The sequence below is a fragment of the Bombus vosnesenskii genome, unplaced genomic scaffold (genome assembly GCF_011952255.1).
Source record: "Bombus vosnesenskii isolate JDL3184/JDL3185 unplaced genomic scaffold, Bvos_JDL3184-5_v1.1 scf7180000013264, whole genome shotgun sequence".
Lineage (NCBI taxonomy): Eukaryota > Metazoa > Arthropoda > Insecta > Hymenoptera > Apidae > Bombus > Bombus vosnesenskii.
Genome location: NW_022882924.1, coordinates 1,820,554 through 1,839,598, shown reverse-complemented (window position 1 = coordinate 1,839,598; position 19,045 = coordinate 1,820,554). Strand labels below are relative to the sequence as shown.

Below are 19,045 nucleotides of genomic sequence, written 5' to 3'. Positions count from 1 at the left end.
CCGATACCGTGATAGCGATATAGTGATAAATTGGTCGTGGATATCCAAGAGTCGATCGAAGGGTTCGTGATAATGGTAGATACGCGGTGACGAATAGCTTTGCTTTCGCAGGGAACTTTCAATCGGCGTTTCAGAGAATTAGAAAATTGAAACGCCAGAGATAGCTTCGGTTATCTTATCATCGATATTACGATCCGGTCGAGTTCGAGTTCGCCGATGGATTTCACAATCGCGTGCTATTAACTGACTTGCCAGACCAAACGTGCTTTAATAATCCTCGTCTATTTACTCGACCCTGCCATTTCGACGATATTTTAATAAAAGATCAACTCAGTCGTGGTTGGTATAATGTTATTACGTGCGCCGAGCGAGGAATTGATTTTACGACAATGTAAACGGGTCAGCGTTTGCGAGTGCGTTTGACGTTGCACATAGAAATTTCCCTGGTTCAAGATAAATAATCCTGTAGGTCCGTTCCCCACGTGCGCATTGTCTCCGAGTCAGAATCGAACGGCAAACGCAACGAGATATTAATTCTCTTTCGGTCTTCGTTTTTCGATCGCGTTTCCTTTGATACGGTGTATACCCGATTCGATCTCGTTCATCGCGCGTTCCGTTCTAAACCAATGCAGAGTCCCAAGCAGATCGGTTTTCTTTGCCATGCCGGTTGACAAATGCCAAAGACACCGTTGAATTTCAGATGCCGCCGGCAAATTTGAAGGGCTCGTAACAGTTTTGCGCAATTTTATTTGGCTAGTCAGTGGCGGTACCGATACATCGCTTGCGTGCGTTCGACGGTTTCATTTTTTTTAAAGAGAATTGTTTCGCTTTTCGTTGCGTCCAAACGTTGCAGCGCGTACATAAGCCAGAAAAGTCGTTGAAACGTTATCGGTTATTCCAACGAATCGTCAGAGATATTTTTTCCCCAATTACGTCACGGCTAACGAAACGTGCAACTATGTAAAGCAGATTGTTACACGTAGCGAATAATTTTTAACCCAAATGTATAGTTTCGTCGAAAGGGTCGTTCGATCGGCTGGCTTTCGGCAAACATCGATGCCCAGTTACATCCTCGTTTACGATAAATAATTTATTACGTAAACGAACAAGCCTGTTACCTGGATACCTACCTGTGTACTATCGAGGAGACTTTGCTCGGACAATTATCTTAGATAAACATTTGCCGTAAATTATTCGAATAATGGCGAGCACCGAAGCCACTCGTAACGTCGTCATTAAAAGCAACGAGCTAAAAGAACCAGGGTAGGATGCGCGGCCGTGTACCGGCACATAGGAACGATCCATTTAGATAATCTATACACACATACGTGCACGTTGCAGCGTGCATGGGGCCTGTGCCAACAGCTTGCAGCGATCGTTCTAGTTTTTTTTTCAACCTTTTTTTTTTTTTGTTTCTCTTTTTTCTTGCTTTTCCATTCGTTCTCCTCTTTCCGCGCCCTCTGTCGTTGATTCCGTAACTACAGTTTCAAAAGGGGAGTCGTACCTTTTTTCCGCGCATGCTTTAAATATATTTCAATAAAAATGGTTCCGAGAGTGTTTTCACGATTCACTCGCCGCGGAACAGCCAGGAATTCGTTCGCTTTGTAAATTACATTCGATCCGAACTACCTCTCTACCTCCTCCCCATTACACAGCCTCCCTCTCTCTCACACGCTCTTTCTCTTTCTCTTGCTTCGCAATTGGTGAATTCGCGGCCGATCGCGGTTAAGCAAATTTGTCGTGAAACGAATTAACCAGTAATTACACCGAAATATTCCTAAATAGCGACGGCTGTTTCGATGCATCGCCTATTGTCCCATTTCATTCGCCAAATTAGGTCTGCCCGTTGCTTTTTTCTCTAACTTTTTCTCTTCCTCTTCTTTTTCGTATAACGCGTTTTATCGTTTCGGTAAGCGGTTCGACGCTGCGTCGAAAAGTTTTACTTTTCGTTGCGAAACAAACGGGCCTCAAACACGATTGTTTCTTTACGTAGCAGATCTCTTGGAAAATCATGGAATACGGCGGATTAAGTAGCGCGTGTTCGCCTGCAATTTGTTTGCCGCTGATCATCAGATTATTCGCATGGTGCTGCGGGCAATTAGTGGATCGTTTACGCGAATCACTCGTTCCTGCCTCTTAGCGTTATCGATCCTCGAAAAATCGATAATAGAAAGCAAACACGCACAACGGGCAAGTATAAGAAATATTTTAAACACCGTAATTTAATCCGTTACTTATCTATCTCTGTTCTCGACTTTATAAAAATTACGTAGCGTCTTCCGTATGATTCGCAAAATCAGTACTTGATACAAAATTATTTTCAGTTTCAATACATAAAAAAGAAAATAAAACTCATTATATTATTTTTTTAATTATCTTGCGAAAGTCATCATCACATCGTTGGAGGAAAAAGTATAACACGAAGTAGGAATTTGAAAATAAAATTGTAAAACCAGTCGATTCGACCGGTGTGGTAGTTCTATTGTTTAACAAAACGTAGAAAGATATTAGGAGCGTAACCAGTTGAAGCGAACGGCAGGTCGTTGGTAAGGGTTGCTGCCGGTCGTTCGTCCTAGGTCAAAGACTAGGTTAAGTTAGGTGCGATCTCTTATCGGCAGCGAGAAGTAGCGAGTCTACCCACGTTCCTCTTATCTTTCTCGTTTGCCGGTACCCTCCTCTGTTAAACTTACAACCCGACCCACACATACGTGCGATACATATTGTCGTTCGGATGTAAGAACCCGCCAACCGAGTTGCGTTCACCTATACGAACGACCAACCATCGGCTGCCGCCATATATGGCCTCGATGACGAGGTTCACTCGTTTTTTCGCGCCAGTTCTGCCACCGAATCGTTCTCGTCCTCGTTGACTTTTACGACTTTTCGGGGACCATTCTGCCAAATCGTTCGCCGAGGAACGCCGTTAAGGGAGCCGCGTAAAGACACTGCTTTATTATATAAAAATAAGCTCGCGACGTATCCATTACCGTCCGCTCTTCGTCACGACGAATGGTCATTGGCGAATTTAAATTTGGACAAATTTAATCTATGCCACGTAGAAAGCGATTGGTCGGAGGACGATACCATTAATTTGTAGCGGAAGAAGATGAAAATGGAAGTGGCGCAGAAGGCGTATGGAAGCAGAGCCAAGAGAACGAAGGAAGACGATGGGAACGAACTGAGCGCAGAATGCTTGGTTTGCGAGATTCTGCGATGACCAATTTCTAAGATTTAAGAAAATTCGAGACGCGACGATTTATACCGTTACGAACGGTCGTTGCTCGGTTTTTAACTCTATGATCTAAGGAACAGTGGAAAGAAGGTAGGGTTTATCAGGACGACAATGACCAATGGTTGGAATGCAATTACAGCAAGTGAGAGTTCCATTCCACGATCGAGATAACGGGCAAAGTAAACGGTTATTTTCAGCGTGGTGGACGCAGCTCTGGCTGCCTTTCGACCCCGGAATTCGAGGATTTATGACCACGCTCGTTAATCTATCCCGCTCTCTAAACTTCTGACGAGCTTTCGTCGCTACTGTAAACAGAATTAAGAGCGAGTAAAGTTTCCCTCTCCTATCTGCTGGCAAAAAGAATATCCACCGTTACCGGGTCGCTTCGTTAAACAAACTGCCGAGCGGAAGGCCATTCCCGCTTTTTCCAGACCAACCGTGCAAAAGAGGAAGGAAGATACGGGAAGAGGGGGCGTGGCGTGTAGGTGAGCAGTGAGAATGTGCACGATCTCTGAACCAGGATCCGGTTTCTTTACCACTTCGAAAAACTCAGTCAGCTGGACGAGCCGAGAAGCGAAAGTTTTCGAACTCGATGCGTCGGAGTGGCGTAGAGGCAACGAACGAGATTGAAATACCCTCGTTTCTGCCTCCTTCTCGATCCCCAAACCGACCTTCTATTCCTCTTCTTCGTCCTCCTCTTCTCTAGCTTCTCCTTTTTCTTTCCTTCCATCTTTCCTTCCATCTCTCAGTTTTCTTTCGTTCCGCCGCTGCTCGCGACGCTTTTATTCCCCTTTTCCCTTCTTCGTACACAGGGTGCCACGTTCGATTTGTAATTCAGCGAGTTTGAGAGGACTGGCATGCGGGATGTAGAGTTGACGTTGCGCTCAAAAAGTACCGTAGATAAAGTTTGAATGCGAAAGTTACGGGGGCGGGGGGTCGCGCTTATACAGGCGGCGGCGAAGGTCGTCGAGGACTGGGTGGAGCGTTGGAGAGGGTGGCAAAGGAAGGAGATATAAAACCGGCGCACACGATGGGGATCTGGCTCCGATAGGGAGCTGTAAGTACGTTAACTTTGCCGTTTATGTTCGACGAACGAGAAACACCGAAGATTCGAGTGAGAAAAGTCAGCTGGAACACCTCGCGCGCCCTCCACTCGTCCCCTCCAACGTCGATTCTTTACGATTTTCTTCGGCCAGAGTCTACCACGTGAATTTCGCTTGTTACGCCAGAGATACCGTGCGTTTGACGGGTTTCAGATCCCGTTAAAATATGTAATAGTTTCGTATTAGTCCCTCTCGTATTTTTTCGTTGTCGGTGACACAGAATTAACGCTTCAACTTCTGTCGGCACGCAAATTGCGTTTCTCTAATTATTTTAACACCGTTGCTGACCTAATTTTTACGCTTTCTCGATCGATCTCAAAATTCGACTAATCTCAAAATACGACGACAGTCGCCTGATATAGTCGCTCGTCGATCTCAACTGATTCACCTAAATACAAAGATATTAATAAACGAAAATGTATCGATCTTAGAATGCGTCGATTAATTCTTAACGGGAACGAAACCGTTACACTGAATTTCTCGTTTGCCGGATAACCGCTACATTCGATTAATATACCATCGACGAATGTACCATCGACGAGTTCCTTCCGACCGAGCCTAATATTCGAAAACGTCCATCACGTATAGCGGCCCGGAATGAAACTAACGCGCCTCGCTTTCTGCTTCCCCTTCGAACACCATCCTTCTTTTCACCGGCTGTCAGCTGTCAAAACGAAAATTCCTCGGCTCGAAACTAACGGAAGATTCGCGACCGTGTCATAAACCCAAGCAAACGCGAGCAGTAGACCATCTTCTGTGTCATAAGTCCGTTAATATTCCTTCTGCAGTTGTTCGTTATTATTTTCGTCCTTTTTCTCGGCAGGAACTCGCGTAAGAGAATCTCAAGATTCATCGTTGCCCCGTCGTTTCACCTTGCCGACGAATTGCAGGGAATTTTCGTTGTAGCCAGGAGGATGTAGAGAAGCGATCCGGTTCCAGCCGGAACCAGCCGGTGTTAATTATTAAAAAAATGAAACTCATTAAAATGCGGGAGCGCATCAGCTTACGAGCGAGCATCCATTGGGTACGTTTCGCTCGAGCGGTTCGCCACGGTCGGCCAAGTTTCGCGGTAATTTTCGAATATTTCTGAAAATTAATCCAGCTATCACGTTACAAGGGAGGGAGAGAAAAGGCCTCGACCATAGACTTCGAAAGATCTCGCTGGATTTTCGTCCCCCGCGGAATCCGTTTTCCACAGAACAATTTATTTTCACAGTTTTATCTGCACACAATACACTGTTCGTAAAGTAACGAGGCAATGTTTTTCTTTGTTTCAGGACTGCGACAACGGTCTGGCCCCACTGACACACCGAGGAGCGGTGGTGAGTTTATTTAGTCGTTTACGAGCCGTCGACAACTCCGTCGATGTTCGTTGGTACCGTGGACTTTCGTATAAGACGGTCTTTTATAACGCGATAGAACGGGCTTGAAACATTCTTTTCTTCTTCTTCTTTTTTTTCGGATGCGATACACGTATTTCTTGCTTACACACGTACAGGAAAACTAACAGTTATAAAATATGCAAAGATTTACAGCTGAACCGGTACAATCCATGTGGTTTGCGTAACTCAGATTTCTAGCATGCGGTAGAACGTATGTCCCACGTTGTACTTACACTGTTTTACCGCATCTTCCTTTCGTTTCGCAAACGTTCCGAAAGAGCGACGAAAGATATTCGTAAAAACGTGGCAATTTGATACGTTGATTTAGGGAAGATCGGACGGCAAAGGAGACGAGGCGGCCGAATAATTCGATCGACCGTAAACGAGCGATCAGAATTAAATTCGAAACGGAAAATTGGAACGGGGCGTACCTTTAAACGAATACGTAGCGCGTTGGAAGAGCCGCGGGCCGGTTCAAGCGTTAATTTTTCGAGTAATGACAACTTGGCCGTTCGCGTTCGTTTCGCGCCGCTCATTAGCGTAATTGACGTAAGCCTCTCGATTAACGAGGGTATTTTGTAATTGCGCGGGCCATGGAAAGATGAACGGACCGGCGATAAATTTTCGGCGAGAGTGGCAGCGAAATAAAGATGTTAAAGCACGACTGTCAGCCTCGTAAATCGTTGACTCGTTTCACTTCACCCCGCGCCGATACTTTTAACCCGCGTGATACGCGCACTCTGTTGCAGCTGGATAACGAAATTTCCGTGGTTTACGATTTCCTAAATTCGAAAATTCTCATTTCCTCGTGCTACCGTGCCAGCCTCGATTCCAGCAACGTAACGTCGACGCGTACTATCGTAGATCCACGTGCTTGACGGACGCGAGAGAAATTCTCGCACAAATTCCATATATCGTCCCGGTCTATCGCACCCATGTATCCGGAAGATGAAAACGAAAGGAAGACGAGACGATGATTTTTTATACGCGTCGTCGGACGGAAAGTTTCCCGTCGTATGCGCACACATGTTACGAGATTCCAGCGTTATGTCCTTTCCGGACCATAGTTACGTATACAATGTAGGTCGCGTACAATACAGCGTAGTTTTTGACGTTAACCACGTTACGCGGATTCGGTTCTATTGCTGGTTCCAACGAAACGAAAAAAGAAAAAGCGAAAAAAGAGAGAAGAATGTTTGAAAATCGAACAACTTGACCGCTTTGTACCGAGAATATTACAAAACGATTTTCCCATCGCGCGATATTTGGTTAATCGAAGCGACTTTAATCGATCGTTAACGAGTATTACGCGTTTCAACGAACAAACTTTCTCGCAAGCTTTCGGTGAAAGTGGAAAAATGAATAATCCTGCCCGGCTGGAAAAAAGATCCTCCCCGATGTTTCGTATCGAAGCCCTCGGAGGAGGACGTTGAAAATATATTTTATCGTAGAAACTGAAATATTTTTTGATCATCGTTAAACCCGATCGCGCCATCAAACGTTTCGGTTCGTTTTCCCTGGGCACATTTTCGCCAGAAACGGATTAAGAAGTAACGTATTCCGTTAGGTGCAGTTCCGGTAAAGTCCTTTTCCCCTGACCGCCGATACCCGGTGGCTTTCGTCAAAAGCTTCGCCGGGGCTCAAGCACGCGCGCACCACACTTTCGACTTCGTCGTAAAAGTTAAATTGCCTCGGTTTTCGTGTCATCTGTGAATTTTTCACTTCTCTGTTTCACGCGAGCACCCTAAAGGACGCGCGTGCGCTTCGCCAAACCTTTCGGACGTCGAGTTTTAACGTTGATTCCGGTCCTCTTGGATCCGGCTCGTTCGAAAGGGATCGCCTTAATTGAACATTCGGTGTCTTCTGAGTGGAGGGTGAGTTGGAAGGAAAGGTTTATACGTTAAACGAACCGACGCAGTTCGATGGAAGAGGTTTAACGGGAAGACGGAACGAAAGTTCGATCGGATCCGTCGATGGTGAGCTTTGGAGTCCGGCCTCGATGAAAATCCACGTCCCGCCGTACAGCGAATCGGATGTGCCCATCCGACTCGTGCTCTTCACAGGTATACGTGTACGTACCACATACCTCGGCGATCGATATTCGATCGCGATTTATATATACGCGTTTCGGTCCGGATTCTGGGTCGGCGTTTCTTCCTTTTTTTTTTTTTGCGTTTACGGTCGATATAATCGCGGTTTGACCGCGTGGTTTTACCTATATCGGTGGTCGATATGAACGCGGTGGACCGGAGTATGAAAAATATTTGGGGAAAAACTGAAGGAACGGTGGTGGTGGATCGGTGGAAAACAGAAGCAATGCGGTGGAAATCGAACGAGAAAAAACGCGGGCTATGGCGGAATTCGAAACGAGAAAGGACGAGAGCGGGTAAGGATATAGAGCGTGCTGTAGCTACATATGCTTTATCCGAATTTGTAGCTCACGGTAAAACCGGGTAAAACGTTAGACTACGATCTGTCGTACGAATCAGCTTGGGTTTATTTATTGATACTGTGTAATTCTTCTCTTCCTTTGTCACCAAAGGAGATTTAACACACGCGCAAATTCTTTCATACTCCGTACGTGAAACGAGACCCAACACGTACCGTGTGTTGTACGTTCCTTTTCTCTTTACCCGAACTTCTAAAAGAAGAAAGAAGAGCAACGAAATGAGAAATCGTTGGCCTTATTCGTAGCTTAAGAATCATTGATTCGAGTTGGAAACAGATTCCCGGGGATGCAATCCCGGGTCTCTATAGGAACGCACGACACGGAACGAAGCTGATCAGCTCGCCATATCCAACCGGTAATTAACCCTCGAATGATATTCGCGCTGGAAAGGAAAGTTTAAATTGTCTGCGCGCACGTACGGGACAGTTCCATCGGGGGCTTTTTCATCGTCGTATTTCAGACGTCGACGACGAGAGCTTTTATCTTGGAAACGTATGCAGCAGTTATGCGAATTTCACGCGAGCATAGACGAAACGGAAATGGAAACTCCGTTCGTAGGACGCAGACAAAACGATCCATCGAGGATCAGACGGCAGAGAGGAGAGGATGCGCATACCGTGGCGAGACAAGACGGCGAGATGGTTAACGTTTGAATTTGATGCTCGTATCTAATTCTGTTTAGCGGAGTGATCGAGATACGTGGACGCGGTGCATCGTGTAGGAAAGTTTAAATTATCCTGTCCGCCGAGAGGAAGCATCCGCTTCTCCGGGGAAACGACTACGGTTGGCCGAGTCTGATTAGTTCGCCGGTCCCTGCTTCGTTTTATCCTCTCCTCCATCGGTTTAGTAACTACTGTGCGCGGCTATGGACCAGAATCGAGTAGGTAAGGTGTTGTAAGGTGCTTCTCCTTTTCGGCCAGGTTGGCCAGAAATTGCGAAAAGTGGAGGATCACCGTTGGTTCTGTTCTGAATTCCCTTTTCAATATCATTTCCCCTCTGCCTGGCTGCTTGTTTCCCTTTCCCTTCTCCCTTACAACCCTCCTCTAACTCTCTTTGTTACTACCCTTTCTCACTTTCAACTTGTTTTTAGTCTACCTGGTACTCTTCTATCGTCTTCTCCCTATTGGTTGGAATCGTCTGTTTAATCAGAGTTCTCTTGATGAACCGGTTGCGTCGGATGAGCCGGAGATCTGTATCAATTTTCGTAATGAGTCCCTTCGAGGCACGAAGCTGCTTTATAGATATTCCGGGTAAATGGCCTGCGGGGACAATGCGTTCAGTTTAATTAATTCGACGCGCGAGACCGTGCACTCTGGCTGTCTTCGCCGCTGTACGACAAACGCGTAATAGCTTGCCTCTTTGTTCGACCGCGGAGCGGTCGTTCATTAATTCCCAACTTGCGACGCGACCGCAACTTTTTCATCCGATTTTTCCCTAACAGATCCATTGCACCGATATTTTTTCCTAATGCAGTTTGGCATCGCACAGGCCATTGGCCTTTCGCAGCGGATCGTAAGAGCATCGTTCCTCTAAATGGTCGTGGAACAGGACTTTGATCAGTTTTTCTATCGATCATCGAGCAAGATATATGTTTAGAAGATATCGACTAGGTTTCTCTGTGTCGAGGATGACTGGTACATTTGTTTATCTTTAAGTCAGTTCCAAGAATCAGTAGGGTTGGTTGGGGTTAGTCGATGTTTCAAACTGTAACGCTGTATCGAGTGCAAGATTTAAAAGTCCTCTATGTAATCAAATTCAGGGCTCGAATAAAATTTTGATAGAAATAAGACGCGTACCTTGGTGAAATAGCGCACGGAATACTATAATCTGCGCTAATATTATACAAGGCAGACTATTATAAGGAATTAAAAAGCCAAATCGCCGTTAACGCAGCACCATCGTAGATGCATTCGCGTATCGTGCTTAAAGGACTGCGGTAAAATTGCATTCGCATTAAAACGCGTGCTGTAAAATGTCCGATCGGCTAGCAGCCGCCTGGCCAGCGCCTTTTAACGTCAGCTCGAAAAACCAGCCACGGCGAAATCGAGGGAAAAATAAACGAGACGAAACGGAACGAAATGAAAACGAATTTAACTATCCACGAGCCATTCGGTTGCACAGGCCAATGGCTAGTGGGGCTGGCCTGTAGGGACTCGTCTTTTTTCTACAATCGTCTCTGTAAAAGGGAGATAGAGATTAAAAATTCTGCGTTGCCATGAACCCATTACCTCTTGATACGTGTTCGCAATTAACGTTTTACTCTTCGACTTCTCGTATCAGTTTCACCCCATGTTCGGAGGGAAAAGCTTTTGCTCTTCGTTTGACCGTTCGTTCGTAAACAAGAACGGCTGTCGCGCGATAAATCTCGTAGATTCGAAGAAAAAAGCGAGAGTTCGCTATTGGCATTCGAACGTTTCGACGTGTTTTACTTCGGACCGGCTCGCGGTATTTCGTTCCGCGGCTGTCGCCGGCGACTTGGCGCAGATTACGAAATCATATCGACGAGAGGGAGACGCGGGAACGTGGAGCACGATGCCAGCAACACAGAAAGGAGAGAGTGTCGCGCGACGAAAGAATCCGATGAAATACGGTAAGGAGGTCGGGAAGTTGCGAACTCGCTTCTTGGCGAGACGTCGCCGTTTTACGTTGATTCGCGCTCGAGCGGTGAGCATTGTCGGTAGCAGATGCAGAGAAGCGACATTCTGTCGAGTTTCTGCAATTCGATTTGAATCTCGTAATACCGAAGTTTGCAGAGTTCACGGAAGTCGAGATAATTACGGTGCTGTGCTGATTTCATAGACGCAAGGTGGTCCTCCTTTTACACACCGGCAGGGGAAAGGATATCGTTCAGGCTTGCTAGCCATTATCCACCGATAATGGTCGAACGAGGCCACTTTTCACTTGACTCGCAAACGAGAAATTCATACGTTAAAGTATAATTAACGAACAGAAAAATGTACTATTTCGTACGTAAAGTTAAAACGAGTTAAATCTCTGTCACATTTTCGCATAATCCGCGCCCGACTTTTACAACTCCTTCGTCGCATTTACAGGGCTTTCGTTTATTTCAACGAAATTTTAATCGTTCTCGAATGAACGAGATCAAACGAACTCCTGTCGATTGAATTCCTACCGTAATGGACGAAAAATCATACGGAGAGCGAGTGCACACTGGATACCTATTATACGAATTCCGACCACATAGATTATTTATACGCACTTTAACGAACTATTGGGTTGTCAACCGAGCGATTGAGGATTTTGTCATTACCATCTAATTACAAAATCCGCAATAACTTAGTTGCCAACTCGATACACATAAACTTTTCTCTTCTGCGCGGATTTTTCCTTCTCAAACGAGTCCTCTTACCGACAGCCTTTGTTACGGCAGCAATTCAAAATCCATATTAACGATTTCTCAGCGCGAAATAGACCGATCAATTTCTGCCTGCCACCGCGTTCGTTGGAAGAGTTCTAATTATCCGAATCGTAATTGGAAAATAAGTCGGTGGTTCTCGTTGGGGCGAATCGAGTAATTAATATTCTTCGGTTCGCACGATATACCGGAAGTATCGTCGATAGTCGGGGCTAATGCAGCCCGCGCTATTTAATACCCCCCGAGGAGGAGAAGTATACAGCCGGTATCGTAAGGGCAAAACTCAATTAACAAAGTGGCTCGTCATCTTCTCCCAGGCCTCGAAACTAAATCCGTTTAATGCACTTATCTTTGTTGCCGCAGCAACAGAAAGCACTTGAAATCCGTTTAATATACTTATCTTTGTTTCTGCAGCTACGGAAAGCGTTTCTGCTTTTAACGTGTATTAACTTACACGCGAAAGCGAAAGCACGGCTATACGAAGCACTGTTTCAGCGTAACCTTATTAGCGCTACGAAATTAAGTGCAGACGTCTTTTCGTATACTTTTCCTCTTTTAAACCTGCACGTTGTTTTTGCACTCGCGTTACAACATCGTTTCTCTTTCCTTGTTCCGGGGATTAATTTACTTCGACGTATCGCAGACTCGCATCGACCAATTCCGAAAATCATTCGCGAGACTCGTTTGGATCAGCCATTCGATGATAATTTCGAGAGAGAAAGATTTTGGGTATAGATCTCGTTGAACGATAGTTGATACAGTATGATAGACGAAAGGCAGTAACGTACGTACAGAGAGAATTTAGATAGAACAATACTGGATGTAATTGCAGCTGTTAAACGATGTAATATGTTTTAATAGTGTATCACGGTAATGGTATATTAAATAGCATAATGCTCTGTAACGATGTGATACGTTTCATGTTCATAAACTAGTCATAATTACTAAAATCCCAAGCGCAATGCAAGCTCTTTTAATACCTTAATAACGAAACTATTTCGCAACATAGTAGGAACAACAGGTTGCCAAAATGCTTTCGTAAAAATCGTGGAACAAACACGCGTCACGAAGATCAACAACGTACGAAATCATTGATATTCCTTTTGAAATATTATACAACGATAGGGATGAACGTGGATCGCGGTTTGATAATAATTCGAAAAGTTGATTACGAAGAGAGAGAAACGAAAGCGAGAGAGAGAGAGAGAAATCGCGAGAGCGAAAATACAGGGTAAAACGAAAAAGCGAGGAATAATTACGTGTCACGATCGAAACGACGTGACGCTCCGTTCCACGACGGGTGTTAATTTCATGACGAGAGATCTAATTTGTTCTCGTCAATTTACCACGCTCGAGTATTTCTCTGTGTTTACATTAATTCTCGTAAAATGGCATCCGGCCGCTCTGCCGGCAGTTCGTCACACGATTGCGTCGACGTTCTTTCCGTGCTCGTGCTGCGAGCCGAGTACTTACACTCTTACGCGAGGACACATTTGCACTCTTACACGTTACGGAAACGAGAGGAAAGAGGAATCCGCGTCAAGAAGGCGTCTATTTCACGCCTACTTTATTTCACACGGCATTGCATCCGGATCCGTTCTACGACACGCGCAACAACCCGTGCTGCCATTTTCAAAGACACGAACGGAAGGAACTCGCGTATCCACTGCTTCTTCATAGATCGCTTTTCTTCTTCTTTGTACGCGAAACGGAACGAAACTCGGAAGATCGTACCGTTCGAGCGGAATTCTTTTGGTCTTCGTGAAACTGTATCACCGAGCGTTCGAAAGTTTGTTCGAAACGTCGAGTGTGTTTAGAGCGTACGCGCGGTATAAGAACGACGACCGTTCCTGCCCCTTATCGATTATTTGAATCGATCAAAAAATATTTCCAAATGATTTAGAAAGATATTTCTTAGTCGCAAAGAGCGGTAAAGGCCGTGTAGAAACAAGTTCAAAGTACGTCTTTCTGACTTTTCCGCTGACTCTTGTCGTCTGTCGATTCGAGTCTGACCAAAGTTCCTCGTTGGCAAGAAGACACGTCAAACTGGTATCCGCGAATGGTATTGTATTCGACTTGATCCGTGCCGAACAGAATAAACTTATCTCGATCGAGGTCGGAATAAACTTCAGGAGTTGGTCGATTCGTAAAACTCGATATCTCAGAGTCGACGAGAAGAAAACGTTCTCGCGAAACCAACCGGAATGTCTTCGGTTAAAGTTTGCATAAACGACACGTCGTCCGTCGATTCTCATCGTTACCTTCGGTTCTTCTTACGAATCCAATCAAACGCACGCTCTTTCGTTACACCGTTTAATCCCAAGAACGCGAAAAGAGCGTCGTAATCGACCGAGCATTACCCTCGAGAAGCGAAGTAACGCGATCCTTCGAACCGATACCTTTGGCGAGCTAACTTTGCCGGAAAAGCGTTCGTACCAACAGGGGTGGAACACGTCGCGCGATAATTTGTCTCGTTTCCGCTCACGAACGCACCCTTTTCTCACCCTCTTTCATCCTTTCGCGTCGCGTCGCTGCTTTATTTTCTTCTCTTCCATTTTTTTTGTCCTTTTTTTGTCTCTTTTTTATTACCACGACGCCTGCTCGTGTCACGAAATTATTTCACCGCCAGTAGTTACTCTACATTCGGTACAGATATCGCACGCTCCGGTCGGATAGCTGAAACGCGGGCCGGACAAGAATTATCACCGATGACAGCTACGGGGAATTCACCGGCCAAAGGGATAAATTGGTTCGAAAGCCTCGCCTCTCTCCGTCGTACAGTTGCCATCTGGACGGACAGTTAGAGCCCCGCGTTCGCTGCTAATGGCAACAATTTATTATTTTCAACTTTCCAACAGGACGGTTCGCCTTTCGTTCGGCCCGTATTCCCTTTTCTTTCTTCCCATCGGTGAACCTGTTATGGGCGATCAATCGCGCCGCCCGGATTCGTACAGGGCTTCGACCGAGAATAGGCATACGGTCGAGGGTTGTAATGAAATCGGACCAGCCGATTGGTCCGGAGGATATCGACTGACTTTTTTCCTTTGCCTACGCGCTTTGCCTGGTCGCTCAGAGGGTGATGATCGGTCGTACAATCGTTAGTTAGACGTTATCTAAGGACGTTTCGTCGTTCGCGTAGGGTGTCCTTCCGTGCTAATAACATTCGGTGACAAATGATCCTGTTACGGTACTATTAAGGCGCAAGATTTTCCCCTTTCCAGGTAAACATCTTAGGAATGGAGTATACGGAATAGAAATCCCAGAACGATAATTCAGTCGATGAGATATCGTTGAAAATCGCGAGCATTTCGTTCGTAATACGATCAACCTTTTCTCTTTTATTCCGCGAGAAATGTATCGCGATACGGGTTATTAGATCGGAGATGCAAGATTTGCCGCGCAAAATAGTAAGCAATTCCAGTTGACGCGAATTCGGTTTCGTTTCCCGACAGCGTAATAACACGGTATTGCTTCCTTTTCGCCTGTATCGTTGTATATACATATACCGCGGCGGACCAAAATAATCCCCCGCGCGCCATTCAGAATTTCCATTATTATCTTGATTATGCAAACAGATTCTAATTGTCGCTTGTAGCAGCCGGCCTGGCCGCCGGTTACACGGCCGTACCCGTGTACGAGTGGCGTCGAATTACCAAAACGTCCAACTTTAAGCACCCCTGCCATTCGCCCTGTGTGTGCATCTATGTGTGGCCAACGTAATAACAGAGCGCATGAAGTTGCCGGTCTCTACGTATATATACGTACGTCGTGTACATAGTACGCGCTCGTGGAAGGAATTACTGCGCTGCGTGTTGCAATTCCAAATGGCTGGAATAACGTAAGGGTCGTCTTGAATACGGGCACAGAACCGAATGTCGGGCTAATTGGCTGCGGTGGTAAATTGGGCCAACGCTTTTGCGCGACCTCGCGACACCCTCTTTCCCTCTCGCCGACTCTCCATTCTTCGATTAGCGAGGTAGCGACAGCTACCTGCAGAAAACGCGTGAATCGTTCGATCGTTCGAATAAAGTACCCTATCTCTTAGTGCATTGTTCCAGATAAAAGAACGGTCGAAAGGATGATCGTCGCGACACGATCGATTCAGGAGAGAATTTCGAACGAGACACGATCGCGAAGAGAACGATCGCGAAATGAATTTTTTCATTTTAAGATCGCAGATCGAACGATGGTATCGTTTAAATTTCTCTCGCCGATTCGAGAGGCCATCCAAGTGCGAATGGATTTAGGATCGTGTAAAATGAAAGACTGCAGATGATTGCTGACTGTTGCGGTTTACCGATATCTGTGTGTTTCCGTTGTACGAGTTGATGCGTGCGTTGTGTATGTTGTACCATCTAACTCTCTGCACTATGCTGCAGACTACGCGCGTTCCCGTTGTAACTCTCTGTTCTCCCTACTACTTTGCACGGTTGTTGACACCGTGACTGCGATAGTACAACGATTTGGTAGACTCTGTTTGAAAACTTTATGCAAATTTTACGCATCGAACGTTTCACGAACGACACTTTGATTTGAAAAAGTCCTACTAACGTATAACGAGAATATAATTTACTGAAATATCTTAAACAACGTTTTGTCCTTCGATTATGGAAGATCATTCGCCGTAGCGCGTATACGATATTTAACTCGAGCAAACGAAGTCGAAAAATCATATTTAACTCGGCGTGTAATTTCCAGGGCGATGGATTTCCAGCGGCCGATATGGCGTCGGCCAATTTCAATTTCACTCTCGTTATCGATCAGTCGGTGGTCCGAAGTGAGAGTACGTACGGTACAGCTGTACATCACGCGGAATTAAAAGTTCTCGACTCGCAGCTGGAATTTGTAACAACTCCGGACGAACTCGTGCCACGTTTTCTCGCGTGGTAATTCGTATTCCTGCCAGCGTACGATTCGTAGTATCAATTTTGGGGAAAGAAGAACTATCGCGAGTTATCGCTATCGTGTATTCGATGATAATACGTTCGATGATAAACACGCGCGTCGTATTTTGTCGTTTTCCTGCGTTCCAATTAACCGTAAAGCTATCAAAACAGCTGAAACGATCAATTTTTACCGTCTCATAAAAATCTCATAAACTAGCAACGCTGATTTTTGGAAACTTGCACGATTTTTCTAAAATACGTCCATGGGAACTTACATCTTTCTCATAGTCTTCTTATTTCCATTTCCTTCGTGCACACTGTACACTTTGGTCGGTCGTACTAATCGTAGGGTGGTTGAAAAGGCGACATTAAACAGAGAACCATACCCAGACTTAATTTCGTAGGCTGCGTCTGTTTGAGTAGCGCGTTCGCTGGTTGCCTGAATTCTTAAACGTCGAGGGTTTATCCAGAATTCGATGATTACGATTTAGAGGCTCCGTGTGGCATACAAATAGGTATACGTGACTGGATATAGGTATACGTGACATTCGAAGAATCATTAATTCCAACGTAATCTCTTAAGCCTGTGCAAACTAAAAGGATCAATGGTGCAGCAGATTAATTAACTCGATAATTCTAAAACCGAAGCGTACGAAACGACGCGTATAAAATTGCAAAAGCCTACACGCCCTAACACTTTCACGGATCAGTACGCTTTACGGTAAGCTGCTTTTCGATTTCGTCGAAACCATATATGTTGCGAAGCGTGAAACGAAAACGTCTGCTCGTCTTCTTTTAATTCCGCGTGATACTCGAACGTGTCACGGGCCTAGCCCTGGCAAAGAGAAGAGGGTGTAGGAGTAAGCGTGGAAGGCAAAGGGACTGGCAAAGGACGGCGGAACGGTAAGTAGGAGGAGAGGAGGAACAGAGGGTGAGAGAAAAACGACAGAGACGGACGACTTTGGCATTTATCCCTTATCCCGCGGCTAAAATTGAACGCGAACGAAATTTCTGTCGCGGGATGAGGTTCGCGACACCTCGAGGGGAAAAAAAAGGGCAAAGAGAGGACTGGAGAAAAGGACGAGAGAAAAGAAGGTAATTGGTCTGGATAGGGGGAGAGTTTCGGAGGACTCTCATTGCCGGTTTTCAAGCAATTCTAGACAAAAGCTTTTGGTCAACCTCGAGCCCGCGTGCCTCCGTAATCCTCCGGTTCTTAGTGTGTTCTTTCGGTTAGCCCGCAGCGTCCGCGTATTCGAAAGAAGTTTTCAGCCTGTTCTCGACAAAGGGCGAAAGAGTTCCGTTTCTTCGAGGAAAACAAGCGACCCGCTGGTACCTTGAATCTTGCGACCGTTTATTATCAATATTTCGACTCTGAGAAAAGGACAATTTTTCGCCTGGATATCTAAGGGAGGCAGAGTCTTTTAATTCTCACGAATACACGGACGACGAAGACGTTCGTAACCCGATAACGTTGTATTTAAAGGCAAACTGCTCAAATTCTTCTTTTTCCCATGTTTCGGGAATTATCGACGGCGAGTGCGTTAATTTGTCGGGTGGAAATCGTGAAACTTGTTGGTCGACCATATACGTAGATCCGTTTGAAAATTCCAAGAGTTATCGATAATCGCTGATCTTTTTCGTCACGCGAGCTCGATGTCGTAGCGGCATACAGGAAACGGTTGACGCATGTGGGTTACGCGGTCGAGGATTTTTCGATGAACATTTCGAGGGCGCTTCGAGGCTTCGAAGAAGAGGACGGTATCGACTAACGATCGGCTATCGCGGAATTACGAACACTCGTACGGTAGGCCGATCAAAAAGATACGATTGATGCGGTGTTGGATGAAATAACTTGTACGTTTTAACCGGATATCCTTCGTTATTTATTATCGCGAGGAAAATATCTTAAGATAGGACGATACCTATCGTTATTCTTCCGCTACAGTTAACACTACGATTATCGATGACCAAAGTTTATAAATCTATAAAAATCCTTTGAAAAATTATCCTTCGTCTTCTTACAAGCTCGATGTATTGCTTTAATATTACACCGAGAAGATGATAGAAATAACGTGACACCACCGAGACAGCGAGGGCAATTATTTTAATAAGTTGATAAATCTGCACGTTTTTTTTTTTTTTTTTGGAATATAAACTAGCCTAACTCTACTCGGTATGAATAGAAAGCTATAAGTTGGAACGAGCAATTAATTTCGTTCCGGCGATTTCATCGTTTAGAGAATTCAATTCATCAGACGAGAAACGTTCGACGGAACTATCAAATTCTCGCGAGTGCTCGTGAAACCTGGTCATTCAGGCATTCAGCGAAAGCTCTCGTAAATTAGAAAAATTAACCGCGGCTCGTTAGATTTCATTGGCGCAGCAGGGCTCTTATTGCACTCGAGCTGGCTCAAAGCTTTCGATCGTTCTCGTTCAGCTCGATGCCTGGTCAACCTGGTTTCGAATTAACGTTTTCATTTGTTTCGCCGCTTTCGTCGGTCGATACTACGTCAATATCGATACGTGTTGCTTGTCGAGGAAATTCACGCAGCCTGCCATCACGCCGATAATTCCACGTTCGATGATACGTCGTTCCATATTCCCTTTGTCGTCGACG

General features: G+C 45.4%; 1 protein-coding gene across 1 annotated transcript in view; it reads left to right on the top strand.

The window, feature by feature from the left end:
- The window catches only part of LOC117240437 (B-cell receptor CD22), a 312,271-nt gene that overhangs the window by 71,374 nt on the left and 221,852 nt on the right, over positions 1 to 19,045 (top strand). Inside the window, exon 3 of the mRNA XM_033506479.1 lies at positions 5,613 to 5,657. Within this exon, the coding sequence (XP_033362370.1) occupies positions 5,613 to 5,657 (45 nt within the window). The remainder of the gene's footprint in view (positions 1 to 5,612; positions 5,658 to 19,045) is intronic.